General features: G+C 38.3%; 1 protein-coding gene and 1 pseudogene across 3 annotated transcripts; both read left to right on the forward strand.

The window, feature by feature from the left end:
- The first annotated feature begins 262 nt into the window (after nt 1-262).
- LOC307170692 (zinc-binding protein A33-like) lies at nt 263-5,963 on the forward strand. 2 transcript variants are annotated; one of them, XM_079891911.1, is made up of 7 exons: nt 263-352; nt 1,012-1,327; nt 2,224-2,319; nt 2,523-2,753; nt 2,872-2,894; nt 2,976-3,088; nt 3,474-5,963. In XM_079891911.1, exons 1-7 carry the CDS (start codon nt 330-332, stop codon nt 4,016-4,018), a joined length of 1,347 nt encoding a protein of 448 aa, XP_079748037.1. In that variant the 5' UTR covers nt 263-329; the 3' UTR covers nt 4,019-5,963. The 2 variants fall into 2 exon arrangements, with proteins under 2 accessions (XP_079748037.1, XP_079748036.1); XM_079891910.1 differs by lacking the exon at nt 263-352 and having other exon boundaries at nt 679-1,327.
- Nucleotides 5,964-14,583: 8,620 nt separating this feature from the next.
- Nucleotides 14,584-15,987, forward strand: LOC307170909 (baculoviral IAP repeat-containing protein 2-like; annotated as a pseudogene). Its single transcript has one exon. The product of its transcript is annotated as a baculoviral IAP repeat-containing protein 2-like (transcript).
- The last annotated feature ends 1,177 nt before the right edge of the window (nt 15,988-17,164 follow it).

Here is a 17,164-nt window from a genome sequence, read left to right on the forward strand (position 1 = left end):
CTGATAGCGACGATGACTAATGATAATGATATCATTCGTCTGTACTATTCCTTCTATAAGAAATCATTTCAACAATATAGTGTAGCAGCAAATAAATACAGATATAAACTTAATATCACTCAAATTGAATAGAAAGCTGCGATTACAGACACTCACATCCACACATTAACACACCACTGACGTCTTCACTTCCAGGTCAAGAAGCTGTCACTCAAAAACTCAATAGCCAATGAGAACACACTGCTACTAGCCCCGCCCCCACGAGAGAAATGTGTCAGAACTGCGAACGAAAACTCAAGGCAGCATAAACGAAAACTTCAGAAGCGTAAATGAAAACTCTGGAAGCGCATTTGTAAGTTCAGATCAGCGATTGAAATATGAGAAATATTTAGCAAAACATGCAGTGTATTAAAAACGAAGTCAAAAAATTTGCCTGCGATTTATTCTTTTTCAGTTTCAAAGATATTTTATTTAGTTTCAATTTATATTTTCATTAGTTTATTGAAAAGCTACATTCATTATTATTGGCACAAAAATATATTATAATATAAATCCATACTGTTGAATGAAAAATGCTGCCCGATCCACAGGCTTGTAATTCACATACAACTGTTCCTTTAAGAAGAAATACGGCCAAAAGCACTGAGGGGGAGAGGTTAACAACCGTCCAACATTTTTAAGGTGGAACGAATAGTTCGACGAATAGGAGCTGGCGAAAAAGGAGCTGGAGTCAGCCTCGTCAAAGACTCAACAAAAACAATAAAGAATAAGCAATCTATGGAGAACAAAGAGAAAAACTTTACAGAAGGATTTTTGTGATGTTCATTTCTGAACAGACAGCAGATCTTTGATTCTCATTGTGATTCATTTTTGAAAACCGTCGTTCGGAAAGTGAAAGTAAAGTTTAGTTTGCGAGACTCAAACGGTGAAAATGGCTTCAGCAGCTGAAGATGATTATATTTGTCCTGTTTGCTATGAAATATTCATGGTTCCTGTTTTTCTGTCCTGTAGTCACAGTATTTGTAAAGAGTGTCTACAACAGTTCTGGAAAACCAAGGAAACTCAGGAGTGTCCTGTTTGCAGGAGAAGATCCTCAAAAGAATGTCCTCCAGTTAATCTCACATTAAAAAACTTGTGTGAGTCATTCCTGAAGGAGAGAAATGAGAAACGTTCATCAGGATCTGAGGAGATCTGCAGTTTACACAGTGAGAAACTCAAACTCTTCTGTCTGGAGGACAAACAGCCGGTGTGTTTAGTGTGCAGAGACTCAGAGAAACACACCAATCACACATTCAGACCCATCAGTGAAGTGCTTTCATCTTACAAGGTAAGACAAATGTTTCTTGCTTCACATGTAAAGAACAATAATTAGTCATAAACATAGATATCATCACATTCATGCATTACTATTTCAGTGTCATTTTACTCAACTTTATATGACATTTACTGTGCTGTAAAAGTATTCCCCATCCTGATTTCTTATGTTTTTGTGTCTCATACTAAATAGTGGGGCCTTTTTCATAGATATCATTATTTTGCACAAAAAAAAAAAAAAAAAAAAACACAAGTGAGCGGACACCTTTAGTTTAATCCAGTTCCTACGATGTTGTTCTTGGCTCTTTGGTGACTTTGAGCCACTTCTGGGAAGGTTTTACTGTGCCGAGTTTTTTCCATTTGGATATAATGGCTCTCGCTGTGGTTCTTTGAGTCCAAGAGCCTTTGAAATAGCTTTGTAATCACAGACGGATGTATTTCAATCACCATCTTCATCATTATTCCTGGAGTTTCTTTCACCTTTGTCAATAGTGTGTTACTGTTTAAGACCTTTTAACCAACTTCATGCTGTTGAAAAAGTCCTATTTAAGTGTGTATTTGATTGAACAGGGCTGCAGTGATCAGGACTGGTTGTGTTTAGTCCAGCTGAACAACATTATAAATACAGTTTCAGAGATTTGAGGAATTAGTGACTATGGGGCCAAATACATTATCACGCAGGTCCAGTTAGTATTGGATAACTTTATTTGCTTCAGTAAATAACATTGTCATTTACAAACTGTACTTTGTGTTCACTCAGGTTGCCTTTGTTTTATGGTAAGTTTTACACAAAAAACAGAAGAAATCAGGGTGGGGGTCAATACTTTTGCACAGAATTGTATGATCATATCTCTGTATTTTCTTCTCTTTACTGTAATCTGGTGTTTAATGTATTTTGTTCAATTCTAGGAGGAGCTCAATACAGCACTGAAGTCCTTACAACAGAAACTTCAACACAATGAAAAGAAGAAAAGAGAGTTTAAGAAAACAGCTCAACACATCAATGTGAGGAAACAGAATCAAGAGTCATTTTCATTACAGCTGCAGGATCACTTTATACCGTTATAAATTGAGATATTTAATATAATGGATTCCAGTTGTTTATTTCTGTAAATGACGAGCAGCTTCTGCTTCTGGATCTGTTATATGTCAGGTATCCGAGATTTATGTTGATTGAGATGATTGAAGTGAATGTGATTTGATTTCAGTCTCAAGCTGAGCACACAGAGCGTCAGATTAAAGAAGAGTTTGAGAAGCTTCATCAGTTTCTCAGAGACGAAGAAGAAGCTACAATCACTGCACTGAGAGAGGAAGAGGAGCAGAAGAAGCAGAGGATGAAGGAGAAGCTGGAGGAGATGAACAGACACATCTCAGCTCTTTCACACACAATCAGAGACATGGAGGAGATGATGAAAGACAATGACGTCTCGTTTCTAAAGGTGACAAATCAATCTGGCTTCATTCTTTTTGCAGAAAACAACTTGTATAGAGAGACTCATTGACAATGAGAGTGTTTGATAAGATATTAAAATGTTTTCAAACTTTATATTTTTCCAGAACTTTAAGGCCTCAATGGAAAGGTAAGTGAGCTGCTTGTATCTCTTCTCTCAGTGGATCTGAACTCAAATTCACTGCAGTTCTGACTCCTGAATGTTCCTCAGAGTCCAGATCTCACAGCCGGATCCACAGATGAGAGCTTTGATTCATGTGTCGCGTTATCTGGGTAACTTGCCGTTCAGAGTCTGGAAAAAGATGCTGGAAACTGTCCAACACAGTGAGTCTCAGCAGATTTGACACCAGTGCAGAAGATAGTTCACATATAAACACACACAACATTAACATTTGCTAGAAATGTATTTAATAATCACTTGAATTACTAAGTGAATGTAAACTGTATTTCAGAAAATCATCAGATCGTTCAGTGAACTCATAATGAAAAGTCTATTCCTCGTGGTTTATGTTTATGTATTAGGATACAATAGTGTTTATTGAATACTGATATTAAACCTGAAAAGCCTCAGTCCATTCTGACAGTAACTGAGAGACCATTGTTATGATAGCATGATTTATGATCTCTTTCAACAAAAGGAAAATGTTTTATATTTACATTTCTAATACATCATATTTCATCCTGTAATCTGATGTTATTCTCTTTGCAGCTCCGTTGACTCTGGATCCAAACACAGCACATCCTCGTCTCACACTCTCTGCTGATCTGACCAGTGTGTCGGTCAGTGATGGAGATAAAACACTTCCTGATAATCCAGAGAGGTTTGACAGGTGTGTATGTGTCCTGGGATCTGAGGGCTTTAACTCAGGAACACACTGCTGGGATGTGGAGGTTGGAGACAATACATTCTGGATTCTTGGAATAACAACAGCCTCAAACCAAAGGAAGGGAGAGGTTTTCTTTAAGTCTAATGTCTGGTATGTAGGGTACATAGACAGCAAATACAGCACAAAATCCCCAGAGCAACGCCACACTGTCTTTACTGTTAAACAGAAGCTTCAGCGTGTGAGAGTTCAGTTGGACTATGAAAGAGGAACAGTGTCATTCTCTGATCCTGTAACTAAAGGCTGTCTGTGCACATTCAGGACATCCTTCACAGAGACTGTCTTTCCATTCTTATGTACTGACTGCACAACTTCTCCTCTGAGGATCTTACCAGTTAAACTGTTTATTACAGCAGAAAATCACAGTTAAATCTGCTTCTGCTTCTAGATTAATGCAGTTTTGCAAATTATGTTTCAATAATAACACTGTAATCAAAGGGTTTCATTGATCAATCACACTTCAATGTAAAGTTTAGAACCAAATTAACCCTTGTGTTTCCTTAAGGACATGTTTGTCTCTTTCAGTTAAAAAAAAAAAAATTCCGGTGTTAATGCCAACTGCGTCAATTTTGGCACAAGTGTGTATTTTTATTTGAATTTTCTTCTTTCCTTTCCACATTGTACACAAAATATTTACACTCAGGACCTTAAGGGGTACATGCACTTTTACAAGTTGATTGTACTGAAATGTGTGTTGGCAGTGCCTGTACACAACCATCATTATAATGATAAAAATCCATCCAGTGTTTTCTTTTTATAATCTCCTTATATGTTATCCCCTGTCTCAAATCGAGCTGTCTGACTGTGTGACGTCACACGGTCGGACGCCCCTCCCACGATTGTTAATTGACAGCAGCATTTCAACACAGACCCGCCCTGAGCGAGCTGTCATCATAAGCCGCGTTTCCATTACCCTTCAAATTGTGCAAATTGAAATTGCGAATTGAAAATACGCCCAATGGAAACACGTCAATTTCGCAAAAACTCCCATTTATCGCAAAAAAGTTTTTACGCTCACATGAGGTGGTTTTTCATGCAATTCGAAAAAGGAATATTTCGCAAAACTGCAATGGAAACAGTTTTTGCGCATTTAAAGGTCACCTGACGTAGAAGGCGCGGTGTGTTTGGACAGAATACGAGACGGAGTTCTTTATTAAATTCATATAAGACAAAAGAATGACAGAAATACTGGATTCTAAACCTCAAAGAAATGCCACAATCAAGACCTCGGAGCAGAAATGAGTGAGAATATGTGCCGCTCACAGTATAAGGGTCTTTCCTTGCCATTAATGCTTGGATAACACGCCTACGTTTCCTTCGATTAATAATAATAATGTCTAGTGCAGTATGTGGCTGTGATATACAGTATATATAAACTTACCAACGTCTGTTGCCATGATTTTTGGAATGACTGATCGCGAGAGGAAAAAATGACGTTTTAGTCGCATAACATCGGTTAATGGAAATGCCGTAATTTCGCAATAGTGTTTTATCAATATTTAGAAAAAAAAACGCAAAAGTTTTGCGCAAATCTTTAATGGAAACATGCCTATAAGTCCGCCATTGTTGATACGCTGGAGCAGAATGGCGTCTAAGCGACAGTGGTGTTCTGTTCTTGGGTGTAATAACGAGCCATAGACTGTAAAAAGTAAAGAACACAGCAGTCATTTTGATGTTCCTAAATCCGAACCGCTGAAGACGCAGTGGCTGAGTTTTGTTTTCGAAGGGAATATTCCCCACGATCAACATCAATGCTTTCATGTTTGCGTGAATCATTTCTCACCAGACTGCTTTATAAACAAGAACATTGAAAAAGGTATTAGCTCCTTGGTCATATATAGGTCTGGGTCACAAGAGCCAGGGTCCAAGATAGAGAGGACTCGTGCCTGTAAGGCGGGAACCTCTAAGTTATAAAATCTTGCAAATGTGGACGGAGCAGACCAGCCGGCCGCCGCACAAATGTCTTCAATGGGGACTCCACTGGACCATGCCCAAGAGGAAGCCACACCTCTTGTGGAGTGAGCTCTTACACCTATGGGGCACGGAAGGCCCAGAGAGGTGTAGGCCAGAGAGATAGCGTCTACTGTACATCTAGATAGTCTGAGTTTCGTGACCGGAAACCCTTTGGTGCGGCCCCTGTAACAGATAAAGAGCTGTTCAGACTGTCTGAATGAGGCAGAACGCTCCAGATAAATTCTCAAAGCCCTAACTGGGCAGAGCATGTATGAGTCACTATCGTCTTCCGATGGGGGAAGAGCTGATAGGGAAATAACCTGGGCTCTGAACGGAGTTGAGAGCACCTTTGTAGGGCTGGGCGATATATCGATATAAAAAATATATCGATATATTTTTAAATGCGATATGAAATTAGACCATATCGCATATATCGATATAGTTCGAATTTGCGTCCTGCTCCCCGCGCCTCCGCTCCTCCTTTTCCACTTTGCGTGCGTGTTTAGAGCATGTTATGTTGTGAGAGGCGAATCATGACTACTTCAGAAAACCCAGCACAATAGGAACTACCAGGCAGTGACAAAAGTGTATGCTGAAATAAAGTCTTTCACCTCAGAAAAACGGACTTTCTTGTCCTGTCAGCCGTTATCCTGTTCTCGTAGCGCACACTCAATTGCACGCGCAAATGCGACGGCGCGAGCTGTATCGCCTCACTGATCAAGTGCAAAAGAAACTACGAGCATGCAACGCTGTTACGTTGTAAATTACACGAAATAAAAGTAATGCAGGTATGATTTTCATTCTATTCACCAGGAGCAGTTTCCATGTTTCATTAACAGTTATTGTTAATATTGTGTGAAACTGTCGTTTCCATATTAACCCAAAAATGCCACTATTTTTCTTTGTGTTATTTTTTATATTTTTAAATGACTGTAGTGGCTCATACCAACATTGTATTAACAAAAACTAGTTTGGGACTGCTATTTAATAGCTTTAGCATAGGCCTAATGTTTATTTATTAATACTAGTCTTTACTATTAGTCATATTCTTACAATGCATGTTAAGTAAAGGGAAAAGTATATATATACTGAATATATGTGTGTATATATATAGGCAGATTATAACATGTTTACACAAAATTTGTTTATATATATTCAATGTAAACTTTGATAATCATAATTAATAAATCGCAAATAACAATTATAATCGGCAGTTATGATTTTTGTGATAATCGTGCAGCCCTAAGGTGAAGAAACCTGTTTATTATTTATTCATATGATTTTGCAACTGTTCACTGATATAGCTGGTTTCAATAAAACTACTTTTAACATGTCATATTTGGCTTTGACTTTGACTGAACATTTGCTCTCACTTTACGGAAAAAATATCGCGATATATATCGTATATCAATATTCAGCCTAAATATATCGGGATATGACTTTTGGTCCATATCGCCCAGCCCTACACCTTCGGTACATATCCGTGTCTTGGTTTAAGGACGACTTTGGAGTCATTGGGCCTGAACTCAAGACAGGAAGAGCTCGTAGAGAGCGCTTGTAGGTCCCCAACTCTTTTGACTGACGCTAGTGCTAACAGCAGAGTGGTTTTAAGAGACAGGGGCTTTAGGTCAGCCGACTGGAGCGGCTCGAAGGGGGGTCCCTTGAGGCCCCGCAGGACCGTGGATAGGTCCCAAGCAGGCACTGAGGTGGCCGAGGCGGGTTAACCCTCTGGGGTCTGAGGGGTTTTTGGGGTCCTTGAGATGTTCTGACATGCCCTGACATTTGTGCTTTTTTCAGTTGCTTATAAACATATTAATGGCAAAAGTGTAAATTCACTCTATTTAGCACAAACAGGGCTACCATAATATGTGAACAACTTGCATGTACATGTTTGTATTTTTGAGAGAATAATGTTTATGCATGGTTTTTTAAAAAACAAAAAACTAAAGTTTCTGAAATAAGGCCATAAAACACATTCTAAATATATGTAAATAAGACTTTTGACGAATGGATTTCGTTGCCTAGAATTTTTTCTTCAAAATTATGTGAAAATCATCCTGCCTAATCATTCACATAACACAATACATTGATTTAAATCTTGTAAAACACTTTTTGTTTGGAAAGGCAATATGCGGATGGGCGTGATTCACACCTGCAGAGTCAATGGGGCCCGCATAATGAGGTTGCATACGTAATGAGCCTTTCATTCAGGTGTGTGACTGAGCCACAAGAATGCAAGGACAATATATAACTGGTTTGTTGTTTTTTCCACAAATTTTGCTTGCAAATTGTACAATATCCAAGGTAAACATTTCTAGTAATTGTGCAGTTAATTGTTCTCATACTGTATTTTCAGATTTGGAATATATTCTCTTCCCAAATGTGTCACTAATAAAGCTTAATAAAATTATTTAAAGAGAAGGCTTATAATGACCTTTTAAGATTTTGTTTACATCTATCCATATATATATATATATATATATATATTTTATATATATATATATATATATATATATACACAATTTTTATATTGTATAAGGTTATACAATTACAACAACATTTAAAATTGTAACAATATTTCCAGTGTAATCTTTCTTTGTATTCGCGATTCATATTAAAACAGTATTTTTGTCAGCTGTAGTAGCTCCACAACAGCACGCATCTGTGCGTTCATTCATTCCGATTAGAACAAAGCAAACAGGACTGACCTAATTCTTCAGCGGGATCCGTTTGCTCCTCGAAATGATACTTCCAGAACTTCTGAGGTAAATTTTTGCAGGATTATTATCAAGATAGTATTATTCCTCACAGCATCGTAAAGTACATAAGTCTGAAAGTGAACTCGCGGTGTGTGTTATCCAGCTGATGTGGGCGTTTCACAGGTTTGTTTGGATCGGCTCACATTTGTTAATGAAAAAATTATTAAAAGTAAGATACAATTGATACAAAACGAAATTCGTTTTAAAGAAAGGATTTGTACTTTCTGTTTTGAGGTCTCTGTGAAAGTTTGAAAGTCTTTTAGTGCTTTTTTTAGAGCGCTCACGTCCATAATGGAGAACTGTCACGTAGCCTAATATTGTTTTTTCCTCATACATGCGAACACGAAAAATAAAAGACAAAAGACTTTTAAGTAAAACTTACTCCGAAATTGTGTTCTCGGCGGAATTCGCTCTTCAATATGCTGCCGTTCGTCGTCTGAGTTACAATCTTCCTCTGAGGAAAAGGTGCATTCTTCCTCGCTGTCCAGAATCATCTGAAGGGCATCTTTATTACCGGAGAAGCGTGTCATACTCAAAACGCGATGAACTATCAGTAAGTCTGATGAAGAAACTTTTTATGGCATTGATCGAGGGGCGTATGCGATGCATACTAGATCACCTAACTATTTACATGTGAATCACGCCGGGGGCGGGGCGGCCGCAGCTTATTATAGAGATAATGAGGCAGAAGGAAAAACGGTACCTCTCCTTGCTTTCAAACGGATTACGTGAGTTGAAAACATTTGTTTTTTTCTATAAATTACTTCATTTAAAAGAGGAGATTTCAAGCTTCATAAAGACATATCTCACGTGCCTGTGTGAGAAGTATTCGCTGAGTTATGATTCATTTTCGGACGCGTTTCAGACTGGACTACACGGAGAGAGAGAAGGCAGAACTCGCTTCGTGTTTATTTTTCTTTATTTGGCGAAAAGCACAACACTTTGTTTTTATTGTGAGTGTACACAAAAATAGTACACACTTAACAGGATAGATTGATGTATAACACAAGCATATAAGATAAAAATTAATATTTTTATTTTATTATTTTTTTGCACTCATACGGAAAAAAACGAGCCTATCACGCCGGCGCGATAGCCGACCTCAGGGGGTTAAGCCTTCTGACTCCTTTTAGGAAGCGAATAATCAGGTCGCTTTTCCCCAGAGAGGAGCAAGCCACCGGTAAGTGAAAAGCTGCAATAGCTGCCACTTACACTTTGAGCGTGGAGGGGGAGCGACCCGCGTCCAAAAGCTCTAAAAGAAATGTAAGTACCGTTGGTACTTCACAGTTATGTTGGGTCTATGTTCCTAGCCAGACACCAGCTGGAGAACACTGACCATTTGAGGTGGTAGAGGCGTCTAGTGGACGGAGCTCTAGCCTCCATTATGGTATTTCGGACTCCCTCTGGGAGGTCCTGGGGTACCCGTTGAGGGGCCATGCATGGAGGGTCCACAAGTTGGGACGGGGGTGCCAGATTGTCGTGTTTGCCTGTGTGAGGAAATCGCTCCTCAGCGGGATCGTCCACAGAGCTGGCGTGGACAGCTCCATCAGCTCTGTTGGATTGTTCCATTGTTGGAACGTCACATTGACTTTAATCAGGACAGGTCACTCAAAAATGACATTTCTGTCATCATTTACTCACCCTCAAGTTGTTTCAAACCTGTATGAATCTTTTGCTAAACAAGAACAAGAATATTGGTAAACCGACAGTTGATGGACACCATTGACTTCCATAGTATCTGTCCTACTATGGAAGTCAATAACTGTCTGAATACCCATATTCTTTAAAATATCTTCTTTTGTGTTCAGCAGAAGACAGAAACTCATACAGGTTTGAAACAACATGAAGGTGAGTAAATAAATGATGGCATCTTTTCATTTTTGGGTTAATGATGTAATGATGATAATGTATGTTAATGACTTTTAATTCGATTTCACGCAGGACTATAATGAAGTGAGGACACTTCTCATCAGGTTTGATTTGCTACATTTATTCCCAGATGTTATTGCTATGATCTGTATCAAGGCTTAAACAAACAATATAGCTATATGTCAAACTAGCATCTCTGTTGTAGCATGTACAGTATGTTACAAACTGCTAAATGTTTGGCGGGAAAATTATATTTGTTCATAATTTGATATTCTAAGCCATTATATACTTCATAAAAATACTTGAGTAAATTGGCAACTAGAAAATAATTAGATATTATAGATCGTAAGTGAATTAGCATAAACAGTATAAACTTACATCTGGTACAAATGTTGGTATTTCTGCTCCAAGTTCTCGATCATTCCTGTCATTTTTTTTCATAAATTAACACCAAATATAAACAGGTAAAGGAGTCAACAAGAGGGTGTGTGTGTGTGTGTGTGTTTGTGTGTGTGTGTTAAATATTCTACGTTCAGAGATTATTGACGCTCCACAGCTGACTGTGTTTTCATGATGTTTTGTCGCCATCTTCCGTTCATGTGAGATTACACTGCCCTTCATTATGCTCCTGAAACTCGTTAAAAATGTTTTATAGATGTCCTGTCAGACTTCTGTCATATCCTCCTGAGACCCAGAAAAAAAGATATTTTGAATTTAGTATTTTTACATGTCATTACATTGTTTAGAGCATAAAAACATTTTTATTTTAACATTTTTAAACAAGATATTTTATTCATATCTCATGCTGTCTTCAAGGACTCCAGGACACCAGGACTCAGTTGTTTAAAATATATACATTAATGACATTCAATATTAATGACATTCAATATTAATTTTTATGTTTATTTTTTATATATATATATATTAGGGCTGTCAATCGATTAATTTTTTTAATCGCGATTAATCGCATATTGTCATGAGTTAACTCGCGATTAATCGCATTTAATCGCACATTTTTTTAATTGTTCTAAATGTACCTTAAATTAATACTTTTCAAGTTTGTAATACTCTAATCAACGTGGGCATGGATAAATATAGATGCTTTATGCAAATGTATGTTTATTATTGAAACCATAGTCAATATAGAGCATAAGGATGAGATGTTTCAAAGGTCACAGATGTTTTTCAAAGAACTTGTTCATGTCTATTAGACATGTAGAAAGAACAAAAAAATGGCAGGTTACCATTACTTCTCTTTCTTTGCACTGAGCAATTTACTAACACAAACATGTTTAGATTTTTGCATGACAGGGCAGCTCTTCTGAAAATGCTAAATGTACATTTATTATTTATTAGCCTATTACATTGTAGTTTGTCTCTCTCTGTGCCCATTTTGATGAAGCTAAATTCTCAATAAAACTGTTTTCATTGGTATATTTTACTGTTTCTGTTGTCAAACAACGGAATGAATTTGAAATGGTGACTGAAACGCGACCCATTAAGACATAACCAGCTCTCCCTTCCAAGATGTTAAGTTAATCTGCACAAAAATTCTGATAATCGAGCCGTCGTCTGATGAAATCAAATTCACATAAGATAAAGACAATATCTGTGCTCTGATTTCGGCTATACTTGTAAAAATAGAGAAGCAACATAATATCTGTGCTTAACTGAGTTAAAGCGCTGCTCCTCCGCGCGAGACGCAGAGAGAGAGAGAGAGAGAGAGAGCGAGCGAGAGAGAGAGAGAGGTGCGCGCGCGCGCGTGCTGAGAGAGCAGTACCGGCGGTACCGGTAGATTCTCAGAAACTAAATAAGGTTTGGGCGCTTTGTTGAAGGGAAAAAATCGCTAAAGGGGTCTGCAATGTCGCTAAGTTAGCAACACTGTGTATCTCCATTTCTCCAACTAGGGGTTGGGCCACGGGTCAAACAGAAAATACGCGCTGCGTTAATCGCACGTTAAAAAAATAGTGCCGTTAATATGATTTTGCGTTAACGCGTTATTAACGCGCTAACTTTGACAGCCCTAATATATATATATATATATATATATATATATATATATATATATATATATATATAATTTATGTTTATTTTATTTTGGGAGTTTTTATGTTTCTGGATTATTTAAACAAACTTTGAATAAAGATGATTCTCAACTATGTAATAAAAGATATAATAGAATGAAATGATACACCATTTTACTTCATACAATATTTGGGTAAAATGGCCATAAATGTGTAGTCCCATTAAATTTAACATATCTATGCACTATTTAATTTGCATATTAATGTGTTCTTGGGGAAACATGTAATGAAAAAAGTGTAATAATGGGAGTAATAATTGGCAATATTTTCATAATAATATCTAATATGTTATAGGAATATTGATCTATAATTCCACTTGTTGTGTGATGAACATGCTGTGAGTCCTGGTGTCTGTACGGTGGACATGTATGAATCAATGTCCTGTTCTGTAACAGAAATTCATATTTCCCAAGATGTTAAAAAAAAAAGAGCTTCAAAAGGAGTGTAAAAATAAATATACAAGTTTAAGTTTAGTGTTACACAATGTCAATTTTCAAAACAGTTTTCAGTTTTCGAATTACATCTAATTTATGATTATTAATGTGATAGGGGAAAAGGCAATAAATAAGGCAAAAAAGTCCTCAAATAAACCATAAACTTTTTTTTTTCTTTTTTTTTTTTTTTTACATTTCATAGCAAAATAATAAACAGATCAAATGACAATTTATTACAGCTAATAAAAAACATTTGCTGTCATTATCCTTATAATACATCATGTATATCATGCATTTAGTATGCATTATTTTGTAGGGGTGTAACAATATATTGTCTCAATTATCGTTGAAGGTGGACAGGGGTGATCATAGGCACTCTGATTGGTGTTTGGCCCCATACGCAGCAGAATGTGATGCACTGTGTGTTGTGACACAATCCTCTCATGTAAAGCGACCTTGAGCTATGGAAAGGCGCTATATAAATAAAACTTCTTCTTCCCATAACATAATTAAAGTTGTGTGTGACTTATGCCACACTAGACCTTCTGTTGGCTCGGACCAGACGGGATAGCCTTCATTGCCCTCGTCCATCGATGAGTCTTGGGTGTCCAACACCTTGTCGCCGGTGTGTGTTCGTCCCTCCTCGGACACTGTTGGTAAATCCTCACCACTGCTGACCGGGAGCGACACACAAGCCTTGAGTTTCAGAGATACTCTGACCCAGTCACCTTGCATTAACAATCTGGCCCTTGTCAAAGTCACTCAGATCTTTATTCCTGTCCATTACATGAAAGTCCTGTTTGCCTGAATCTGACCCAAACTACGTTTCTGACCCGAAAACACAAACTTCCGAGCATTAACGCACAAGGCACGATTGTGCCACAATGACTCACTCAGGAGATTCGAGGAACATTCCAGGAACGAAAAGTTGGAAAAAAATTCAAAAAGTTGAAAAAATGGCAACGCAAAACCTGATGGAGAACGACTCCCCGTTGAGTTCTGGCGATACGGGGTACAATTATCATCCGGTGTGTGAGTGCGCCACGGGCAAAGAGTGTCGTTTGAGAGATATGCTAGACTGTATGTTTAAAGATTATTTTAGGGGCCAAATGGTTGGCTTGATGCACACGATCATCGACGCTGCGTGTTATATGAAAAAAGATTGTGCGCAGGATACCAAGCGCGTGACCAATCTCAAAAATTAAATGGATGTTGTAAGAGGCTTGACAAAGCCATGGCCTGATGTAACGCCCATGTTTTTTAACACCAAAGAGCCGAACGGCGTAATCCTCAGAAAAGTTCTGGATGTGTTGCGTGCATGTTGTGACGAATTTGAAAATACAAAATACTCGCTATATGGACATTTGTAACGGATCTCTGTGTGTCACTGGTGTCAAAAAATGCAAAAACTGACGTTGGTAAATTAGTTGAAAGTCTGGTCAACTATACCCTGGAGCAAAACATGATAGCCTGCAGAGATTTTCTATTCTGGTTAGACCATCTGTAAATGTCTTTCACTCAAATTTCTTCACTACTTCAATGTATGAATGTTGAAATAAAAAATTACAAAAATGACTGTTGTGTTAATGCTCATAAAATGGTATACATGATTTAAAAGATTAAATATTTAAATATTTGTTTTCTGCATTACTGTATTTCCATTCCAGAGTGGACACGCCCTGTGGCCCCATTTTTTTTGTCTTCATCCAGAGCCTTCATCAAAAGTGCCTTTTTCCCGCTTCGCAACATAGAGCTTTCCGCCCCTGCGACACCCGTAACGCCACGGCATCCGTTTCAGGCCAAACGGAGGAGCGGGTGGGTTACCTAAACCTGGATATGTCTCACCAGGATATGTCTCACCAGCGACCTTCTTGTCACAATCTTGGCATGCGTCGGGAACAGGAACGCCTTGACACCTTTCAGAATTGGACTCTTTCTACAGTAACTCCGGCCGAGCTTGCCAAAAGTGGTTTCTTCTACCTTGGCCAGGGAGAAAGAGTGGCTTGCTTCAGTTGTGGAGGCCAGCTTAGCAACTGGGAACCAGGAGATCGGGCAGTATTAGAGCACCAGAGGCATTACCCCAACTGCCGCTTCGTTCGAGGTAACCGTGCAGATAATGTACCTTTATCTAACCTTTCCAATGTATCTAACTCGGCAATGCAACAGTGTGAAGAAAGGTTGCTCACATTTGTCAACTGGCCCTCAAGAATAACTGTTCGACCAGACCAATTGGCTAAGGCTGGTTTTTACTATGTTGGTCGTAATGATGACGTGAAGTGCTTTTGTTGTGATGCTGGACTCAGATGTTGGGAGTCTGGTGATGATCCAGGGGTAGAACATGCCAAGTGGTTTCCAAGATGTGAATACCTGTTGCAAAAAAAAGGGCCAAGTGTTTGTTCATCAGATTCAAGCAAGATTTCCAAGACTATTTGAACCGCTATTGACTAATGGAGACAGCGACTCAAGAGAATGTGTTGATCCACCTGTGGGTTCTGGAGAAGACTGTTCAGAAGATGCAGTGGTGAAGTCTGCTTTAGAGATGGGATTTGAGCGTGGCCTGGTGAAGCAAACCGTTCAGAGCAAAATTCTCGCAAGTGGAGAAAATTACAAAACCGTTCAAGAGTTGGTGTCTGATTTACTAAGTGCAGAGGAAATGGCATTAGATGGTTTTACTTTTCTTAAGAAACATCATCTTGTCGTGTCATAGCACCTAAAAAGTGTACAGAGCTTAATGGACCATCTTCTAGAGGAGAACGTCATCTCACAGAAAGAGTATGACATTATTCATAACTGCGCTACGGTCAAGCAGCAGACAGGGCAGCTCATTCAGTTAGTCCTGTCGAAAGGAAATGCAGCAGCAGAGGTCTTCCGCAACTGGATCAAGAAGAATGATGTCTGCCTGCTGAGAGAACTGATGGCCCAGACAAATGGAGCTGCATCTCCGAGTCAAGATCTTTCAGACTTGCCTATGGAGGAACAGTTAAGAAGACTTCAAGAGGAGCGCACATGCAAAGTTTGCATGGATAAGGAAGTGAACATTGTCTTCATCCCCTGCGGCCACCTAGTTGTGTGCAAATAATGTGCGCCTTCTCTGCGCAAGTGCCCCATATGTAGAGGATTGGTCAAAGGCGCTGTCCGTACTTTCCTATCATAAAGTGAAGATATTCATCATCCAAGTAATAACAGATTTTGGATTTGCAAATTTACATTTAACTTGAAGAATAAAAACAATGTAACCAATTTTTCAAAAACATAGAACCAGAGAACCTTGTGCTGCATTCTATATCCGCATAAAGGGTTAAATATAAAATATAAATTTTAGCGCTATTTAAAACTAGAATGGTATAATAATATAATGTAAATGTCTCGCGTGAGGATGATGGTTTAAACCATCATTTTATCAAATCAAGATACAAATCAAGCCAATTCATGTGAATACCGTCGTATATGAACAAAGAAAAGACCTAGAGTTCACTAACATTACAGCTAACTGTAGGGAACAGATATCCGGGGGAAAGTGTAAAGAAAACGCCATACAAAACATTACAATCACACCCGGCAATTCCATAAGTGTTACGCTGATGCTGTTAAAAATTGTTAAACTATTTCAAAACAGGGTGTTTCAGAAGAAATGCAAAGATGTGCTTTTCACGAGCGCCCGCTTGACACGTGACGTCACATCTCCGCGCTGCTGTTTTGGCGCGCTTTATGGAAGTTTGAATCGTTCAGTCACACACACCCCCACACAAGTGCAGCGATGGAGTGCGTGAACACGAGCAGTGTGAGAGGATTCCTGAGATCTTGCGACGATCTGACTGAGAAGATTCGCTGTTTAATATAGAAGAAACTCATCAAGAAATACTTGAGCAGGTGATATTATGCACGCACGATGTGATGCGTCAGTGTGTGGGAGTGACGCAGTGAACTATTTTATGTGTGGATTAAAGAATAGAATAAAAAATAGGCATTTACTGAAAACTTTTTTTATATCATTGTAGAATGTATTTCTGAGCACCAGACGCTCTCTCTCACTAGCTTATGGACACACAATCCCACGTATGCCAAACTATCTAAAATGGTGCCTTCGAAGGGCACTGAAGTTTTTAATCATTATCAACATATTTTTTGATAATAACTATAGAAGAGTTCCAAATGACATGTTTGAGCCCCACACTTTTAAGCCTTTTTTTTTGTCTAGCATTAATTTACTGAAGGCTATGGATGTTAGGTAAATATGTTTATTAAATTGTACACATTCATTATTAATCTTATGCCTAATATGATGAAAATGGCTGTTATGTGTTTCTTTCTCCTCTCACATGTATTATATAGGCCTATTTTAAGTTCAAAATGGTGAAATTAGAAAAAAGTTGATTAGTTTGCCTGATTATTTTTGTTGTTGTATTCTGTCAAATAT

The sequence above is a fragment of the Squalius cephalus genome, assembly GCF_949319135.1.
Source record: "Squalius cephalus genome assembly, chromosome: 14".
NCBI lineage: Eukaryota > Metazoa > Chordata > Actinopteri > Cypriniformes > Leuciscidae > Squalius > Squalius cephalus.

Excerpts from the sequence above, each read along its gene's own strand:
- LOC307170692 (XM_079891910.1), top strand. The coding sequence starts at position 932 with ATGGCTTCAGCAGCTGAAGATGATTATATTTGTCCTGTTTGCTATGAA. Across the intron at positions 1,328-2,223 it reads AAGTGCTTTCATCTTACAAG|GAGGAGCTCAATACAGCACT; the intron begins GTAAGACAAATG and ends GTTCAATTCTAG. Across the intron at positions 3,089-3,473 it reads GCTGGAAACTGTCCAACACA|CTCCGTTGACTCTGGATCCA; the intron begins GTGAGTCTCAGC and ends TTCTCTTTGCAG.